The 8,078-nt window shown below is 44.1% G+C and overlaps 1 protein-coding gene across 1 annotated transcript; it reads left to right on the top strand.

The window, feature by feature from the left end:
- Window positions 1–5,339: 5,339 nt before the first annotated feature.
- CLDN23 (claudin 23) lies at window positions 5,340–6,927 on the top strand. Its single transcript, XM_063296679.1, has one exon. It carries the CDS (start codon window positions 5,422–5,424, stop codon window positions 6,199–6,201), a length of 780 nt encoding a protein of 259 aa, XP_063152749.1. The 5' UTR covers window positions 5,340–5,421; the 3' UTR covers window positions 6,202–6,927.
- Window positions 6,928–8,078: the final 1,151 nt, after the last annotated feature.

Here is an 8,078-nt window from a genome sequence, read left to right as displayed (position 1 = left end):
CGACAATGCTTCACTCTGTGGAAATAAAAAACAGACCAAAATGTTCAAATGTGAGAGCCCACTTGGAAGAAAGGACCCCTTATACAACAACTTGTGTATATGTTAAAGGACAATATTTATTTTCAGAGAGACAGGTGTGTCTCTCACTAAGATACTTTTATGTGAACAAGAAGGATTAAGTGAACGAACATCAGATGAAATCTCTCTGCTACTTTTGATCTTTTACACTTAACTCTCATGTTCAGAAACAGAACACAAGACTGTGGATATTTGGTGCCTCTGAACACTAGATATTCTAGACTAAAATGACCCAAATTCTATGAAAAGAAAACTGGACCTGTGTGATTTGTACCAATTACAGAACTCAAGCAATGTAGCATTTTTTTCTAAAGTTGTATAATTGACACAGCTTTTCCCAGGCACCAGGCAAGGCAAGGCGTTCTGAAAGCTCATCCTTTGATTGTTAATAAGTGTTAGTTTTCCTCTTGAGCCACATTCACGTCATTCACAATATGCAATACCAAAAGTAATGAGTAAGTGATCCAATTGTTCCTCTGCTCTTTCTCCCAGAGCAATAATGGAAAGCAAGTCTAGAAGACTGGGTTGCACCAACATCACTTATTAAAACGCTAACCGATGAACAAATTGCAGCCATGCTGAGATCTCAACCCCTTTTTGTTCCTGTGATTTCTCCCCGTTTCAAGAAGCTCTAACTCAAAGCAGAGAGTTGCTATTTAAAACCAAACCAACCTGAAACTTTTTACAAGTCGAATGCTGCCTTCTGCAGGGTTTTTTTTTTTTTTTGCTGCCTCTGCATTTCCACAGAATATGACAGGCGACATATCCCAGGGGCAGCCAGTTGGCCGTTGCAGGAGATAGTAGGAGACATGCTATAAAAGCCGTGAAGAGGAACACTGAGGCATAGCTCTCTGCCGTACTTGATACTCTTGAAGGTTTTTGGAAGGCATTCCTTGAATGCATGTTCATGCCTTGGCTCAGGTCATGTTTTGCACTAAGCTCTTCAGGGATTTATACACCATGATCGAAGGCCTAGCCTTTGTGTGAACCAAGTAATTTGTGACTCAGTCAATAAATGAGGGCTAATGCAATCTGTGATCCCAATGAAAAATTAAACAAAACAGGTTGAAGAAATAGCTATTTAAGAAACTGTCCCATAAAGGGAATCCAACAGGCATTTCAGCTTCTTTTTTTTTTATTCAATGGTAAATTTCTACAGTGAGGGTTGGTGAACTTTCTACCTTACATAATGCTGAGGAAAAGAAGACCTATATCCTTACTGGCCATAGGGAAACAGATTGATCATAATTGAAAAATGGTTGTGATGCGGCCTTACTCGCTCTTTCATTGACCTCCAGGAGCACATAGACACCCGTATGATGCACACCATTATGTGATGATGGACTACCATAACTGTAGTGGGAGGCTGCTGGGTAATGTGGGTAGTATCATTACACAATTTAACCACTAGGTGGTGCTGGAGTCAAAATGTATCTTAGTTGTGAAAATAGGCTCTAGAGCAGTGTTTTTCAACCTGGGCAACTTCAAGCTATGTGGACTTCAACTCCCAGAATTCTGGGAGTTGAAGTCCACACAGCTTGAAGATGCCCAGGTTGAGAAGCACTGCTCTAGACTTTAGTTCTTATGCATTTTCATGTTATGTGTTCTTTTTTCTGTAGTGAAGAGAGGCAGTGCTATATTCACACCTGCAAAGACATTTGGAATTGCACATACTACACAGGGGGCCCAGCATGTACCTAATCGTAAGTGGCAACGCATTATTACAATCTGTAGTGCATACATTGCACAACAAAAGGTAATGTATGTACCTTTGGGGAAGGGGGAAGGGAATACGTGAGGAAGAATAGGTCTGCATCTTCCGAGAAAGTCAATACTGCAAGCAGTTGCTTGGAAAATATAATTTACCCGCAAAAGCATGCTGGCTTCTTATTGGTTGTCCTGATCGTTAGCAACAAGTACACAATCCAAGTGCAGAAATACTTAATCTGCAACTCCCAAGAAAAATGAGTACAGTGCTGTGAATATGGAAAGGAAAGGCAGGAGCATTGTTTATACTTCGCCTGATTACTTGGCCCAAATTGCTTCTTGTCCCTCCCCCCACTGCCCACCCACACCCTTGTTTATTTGCCAGCCATTGCTGCCCTCTGCTGATCAATGCAGAAACTTAAGAAGCAAAAGGATTGGGGTGAAGATGGCATGTTATCCACCCATGATGCTTATTTATACATGTCCCCAGAATGCAGCATTGGCCATTAATCCCAAATAGTTTTGAATTTCTTTCCTTTAGCAAACAGAATGAATAGAGAGGTTGAAGCTCCACATCTGTCACCACTGATAGGCAGTTGGACTGCAAGAAGTCAGGAAATGAATGACTTAAACAGAGGCATTTAGGCAAAGTTAAGGCAAGGAGAGACGGGATCATTTTTCATCTGGATGGGCTTAATCTGCTTCTGACTACAGTAGAAATATGAACCATTTGTTTTTTCCACAGAATTGATAATGGATGATTCCAATCCAAAATTGCACAAATGAAGCTCTTCTTCCAAGTATAAACTACGGTACATGCAAGCGTTTGAATGACATAGATGGAAAAATATAAGGTAAACACACTCACAAGCTTAGCAACTTAGTATTTATAGACATTTCCAGTATTCAGAGTGCTTCCCGTAATTGTCAACAAATGCTACTGTTTACCCCATTGTATTGTTCCTACCAATAATCTTTGGAGACAGAATTAGTGCTGGGAGATCTGCAGACAGATTTATTTAATGCAAAATAAAACATAAAATAGAAGTCTTTTAGATTAGAACTTGAACTGCAGTCCCATGCAATTAACAGTAGACTTTTTTTGTGGGGTAGGGGTAGCAAATAAATAAAAGTGATGGAAATGATGTTTGTGTTTAATTTTTGCTTGTCATGTTGTTGTTAGCAGACAGAGCCTCCATTAGGACAAATCAGCAATGGTTTGAGTTTCGGCAACTGTGCAGCAAAGTACAAATGACATCCTTAGGTATAAGCAGGGGTCCTCAACCAGGGTTCTGTGGAAGCCTAGGGTTCTGTGAGAGGTCACTAGGGGTTCCTCGGGAGATCACAATTTATTTAAAAAATTATCTCAAATTCGGGCAACTTCACATTAAAGAGATAAGTTTCATTCTTTATTTTTAGTTTAAGAACACTGCTAGTGCTTATGTACAGACCTACACGTGAAACGAATATAATCATTTTGTAACTTCTGGCCTCTATTTGGGCCTGAACGTGCAGGGGTTCCCCGAGGCCTGAAAAATATTTCAAGGGTTCCTCCAGGGTCAAAAAGGTGAGAAAGGCTGGGTTGAAGCATGGGGTTTGTGCTGGCTAGGTAGCAGCATCTGGCTGATCTTGAAAAGCTAAGGAAGGGCAGACCTGGGTTAGTATTTAGATGGGAGTCATTCATCATCAAATGCCGGGTTGTAGACTAGACTGGGAAAGTCAGAACCATCCTGGAAGAAGGCAATGGCAAGCCACCTCTGTACTGTTGCCAAAAAAGCTACATGAAGGCTCATGTAGGACTCATGTAGGACTCATGAAATCACCAAGGGTTGAGCTCAACTCAAAGGCTTCACTTTTATCAGACTTGTATTGTGAAGAGGGGGAAATATCCTCTGATCTAGAAGGTGGCACACAAATCCTTCACACTAAAGTTTTTCTAAATCTGGTTGTACCAGTGTCCTCATTCTGCTTTTGCTTTTGTTTTCTGAAGTATGGCAATACTGTCCAATAGTCAACCAACCCCTCCCCCCCTTATTATATCCTGTTCCCAGGAGAGGAACCCAGGCTCCTTGCCAGCATCAGAATTGGTTTTTGAACAATGATTTACGCAAGGGATACAACTAGGTGTATTTGCCACTAAGAAAAACATCCAGTGCAGCACAAGGGCCTCCCAAAGACTGCCAAGAAACCAGGAAAGACATAAGGGAACATGTTCCTGTCTAGTGCGCAGAAATCAATAGCTGAAACATGTCATGGCTTCAATTTGAACATCTTCCAGCATCTGCTTATGAAGCTGCTCTTAAAGGTCCTGCTACAATGGGTGGCTGAAGAGTTGGCAAACCGAGAAAGGGGGAATGAGAGAGAGAAAGAATTAAAAATATACCAAAGCAATAACGCACAAAAGGGTTCTTAGAAAGTGGCCGTGGAACAGTTGAATCAGTTCTTAAAACATTTGTCTCTCCCCCACCCCACTTTAGACAATTATTCTTTCTGGCCAAGTTCAGGAGCAGCACTTGCTCAGCTTCACCTTTCCCTTTCAGTGTTTTAGTACAGACTGAACTGCCCTGCATGCCTTGCCTTCTAAAAGTACTACACAAACAGTGCTGCTTTAGACTGGTTGTTGTTTGGATGGGCTGTGTCGCCTAAGCAGTGAGAGCTGGCCTTTACCCAGGAGAATACGAAATCACCATGTATCTTCGGCATACAGAAGCAGGTGTGATGTTCTGCCCCAGCAAACCCCGCCTTCTGAAGTCACCGATTCAGCAAATCTGGCCCAACGTCTTCCTGGTTCCACGTCTGTTTTTCCTTCTCCTCCCCTCCCTTTTTTGCCCATAAAATACAGCCTAGAACGAGTTTGGCAACAGCAGCCTTCAGTTTCTCTGTATACAAAGAAGTTTCGGTCGAAGCAGCCCAGTGCATTGGCTGGGTGCACAGAGGAGGGAGGACAGCGGACACCCCAGGTGTGGCTGCAGGAGGACCGAGCGACAGGCAGGTACATGTTTGCTCTCTCTGATGTCTGATTCCAAGTCAGTGGGAGCTTCAGGGTTTCAGGGAGGGTATCCTCAAACCATCTTTAAACTTGAACAGGCATAAAAGGGTTCTCAGGCTGACTTTGACCTTCCTGGCTGGGAGGCAAAACGAAGATGGCAGCAACGCAGTTTGGAACAGGGCTCTCTTGGCAGAGACTCAAGAGAAGCGAGAACTTGCCATAGTTTGGAGCCGCTCCTGATTGCAGCAGGAGGAGGAGGGAAGGAAATGCTGTTCTCTTTAGCATCCGGGAAGGGAGGCAGAATTTAGAGAAAAGAAAATGTTTCACAAGCTGCTTTGGGCTTTCTATAGAACTTGAGCAAACTGAGAAATGCAGCAATCCAACCTTGCTACTCTTTCTTCTAACTGCAGAGCTGTCCGGGACCGTTAGGGAAATTCTGCTGCGAACGTGGGGCTTGTGTGTGGAGAACAGGGAGTCCTGCCTGGCACCCACGGCCAAATCTCTTGGACCCTAATCCAGAACCTTTTTCAGCAGGGATCACCAACGAATGCCCAACAGGAGATCTTATCTGGGCAAACCAACCCAGGAGGAGAAATCTCTGCTGGTTCCCGTAACAGCTTCCTAGGCTTGATTGGTTGGCCAGCAGCATGCGGACCCCGACCCCCATGATTGTGGGCATTGTGCTCGGTCCCTGTGGCCTTGTCTTGAACCTGACAAGCACGCTGGCCCCCAGCTGGCGGGACGTGACTGGATTCCTGGAAAAGCCAGTAGATGTGATTCAGCACCAGGGCATCTGGGACATTTGCAACGAGCGTCAGAGCAGCCACACCACTGAATGCAACGTTGAAGACTCCCTTGGGTACTTTACCAAGCCGCCTGTGCAAGTGGCCAGAGGGCTCATGCCCTCTTCTCTCGCAGTCACAGCCTTGGGGCTGGTCGTGACTTCCTTGGGTGTGCGATGCTGGCAGGACCTGCCCCACTACCTGCTCGCGGGGCTAGGTGGCCTGGTGCTCTTCGTTTCTGGTTTGCTGAGTTTGATTGCAGTCTCGTGGTACAATTACGAATTGTATGACTTACCTTCTCCTCCTTCCACTAGCCTGCAGGTGGCCTATTGCTTGGTTCTTGGATACTTAGGGAGCTGCCTGGAAATTATTGGAGGCATCTCACTTACTTTTAGCTTTGGCCAATGCTGCAAAGAGTGCAGGCTAAAGAAAAGCACCAAGAATTCCCGGTACGCAACCAGCAACCAGCAGAAACCATCAAACGTTGGAGCCATCTCCACCTCTATCAGCAGCAATGAAGTCCACAGGCAATCTCAGAATTCCATGCCCAGATACTACAGCAATTCTCTGGACGTGCTGGAAGGGGAATGGACCTGGAGCGAGAGCAGTAGTGAGAGCAAACCTCCCTGTGACACAGATGTGTAGCCCTAAGCTTGGGAATTCTCACACAGCCAGAGCAAGGAGGAAGACTCTTGGTGAAATGCCCAGCCAGGAGTGTCCCTTTACCAATTTACCTTTTTTCCTTCTCTCTGGATCAATGAATGTATCAAAGAACCACGGAGACTCTGGAGCAATACATGATTTGTGCATTTTCTCAGGATGCTAGTATATTGCTTAGGCAACATATATTAATATCACTGCACACAGAAAAAGTAGAAATGGAATGAGTCATACCCTGGACCAGTTTGGGGATGAAGTGGGCTAAGGATACTCTCAAGTGAGCCATCTGGTCAGTAAGTAAGAGCAGGAGTCAAAAATACATATTCTAAGATATTGTAAAAGATCTAAATACAAACGTAAGCTGCAAGCAAGACACACTGAACTGAGCAGAGGCCCCCATTAGGCTCAAAAACCCTGCTGCTGCGTAGCCATGCATCGGACTGTCCGGCTGAGGATGAAGAACGGCTTTTACAGGAGCACTGCTTAGAGCTCCTAAGACTTTGCTTTTGCACTGTCAGCTGAAGGGACACTTAACAGAGATTCCACACAACTTTTAATACAAAGCCATAATCTCCTCCATTAGTTATCCCTCCATGTGTTCAGGTACAGAGGGAAAGCTGCAGGGGGACCTATGCACATCTGTTTGAATGTGTATGCGTTCATGTGGAGAAGGGGGGATCACAGTCAGTTGCACAGAGAAGTCCATATATGTATATGACTTTCTGCTAAGGCTGTGCCAAACTATGCCTTGCAATTTCTCAAAAGTTTTTTCTTTTCCATGAAGAGGTGTTTCCATTTTTCTCATATTTAAGGTACTTGAAAGGTTCTTTCACATTTTTCTTGATGGTGTTTTGAGCCTGCTTTATTGTCAGGCAAAGGGCACTACCGCCAATAGAAGTTCTGGGATCTCTTTTTCTATTTCTCTGAAGTCTTCATGCCTCTCCACCCTTCCCAATGTAATAAAGCCCAAGGGGAGTGGTTCCTTCATAATGTTTTATTCTGGGATTCAGTGGCTGAAGTGTGAGAGCCAGCAGTGTGCAGACTGCTCCTGAGAGGACTGTATAGTGAAAGATAGGATAGTTGCACATTCCTTGGCCACCTCTTTACTAAAGAAGTGCAAGGACATCCCATTCCTCCCATGAGAATTTCGCCAACCATCTCTTCTCCTTCTCAAGAAAATTTGGAAAACAAATTATCTTACCTCAGATTGAATGAAAACCAGTAGGTAGAAACATTGCAGAGGACTTTTCTGCACAGTCTTGCATTATGCTCTGTGTGCAGCATTTAGAATAGAGTCAACTGGGCCACTTCAAAGATTCCCTTGAGCGAGCTCAACTCTTGAAAACTTCATGAACGTGTCCTTGTGATTTCCTTGACTGCAATGTCGGTGTGTTCTCGTTGCCTTCTTCAGGAGTTTTTTTTTTTTTTTCATTTTCCCAATCTAGACTATAGTCTTGAGATTTCTTGGTGACCTCCCTTTCTAGTACTAAGGTCCAACCCTGCTTAGCCTTTTTGAGATCAGGCAGGCACAGCAAGGGGCTGCTACCTGGTATGGCCCACTTCTGATAGCTTTTGAATTACTCAGCAGTTCCTCTCCCCATGGCCAAGATCCTTCTGTATTGTCTTCTACAATGTTCCACATGGGTTCCTTCATTGCTCTTCAGATACTGTGCCTGCAGTATTAAAAGTGAATTTGGTCAGTGTCTATTGCCTTGATGGGAAAAGCACTTGAATTACTGCTTGCCTTCATGTATTCTCTTTATGACAAGGAAAAATATGATTTTAATAAGGTATGTAATAAGGGGACACCATCACAGACAGCCCTGCCACACTGAACAAATCATACAAACAATTAGCATCTA

The sequence above is a fragment of the Candoia aspera genome, chromosome 2, assembly GCF_035149785.1.
Source record: "Candoia aspera isolate rCanAsp1 chromosome 2, rCanAsp1.hap2, whole genome shotgun sequence".
In the NCBI taxonomy this organism is placed as follows: domain Eukaryota; kingdom Metazoa; phylum Chordata; class Lepidosauria; order Squamata; family Boidae; genus Candoia; species Candoia aspera.
The sequence above is the reverse complement of the archived record's forward strand: the minus strand, read 5'-3'. Positions and strand labels throughout refer to the sequence as shown.

Bases quoted from the DNA above. Each gene is read 5' to 3' on its own strand.
- CLDN23 (XM_063296679.1), top strand. From the start codon at position 5,422: ATGCGGACCCCGACCCCCATGATTGTGGGCATTGTGCTCGGTCCCTGT.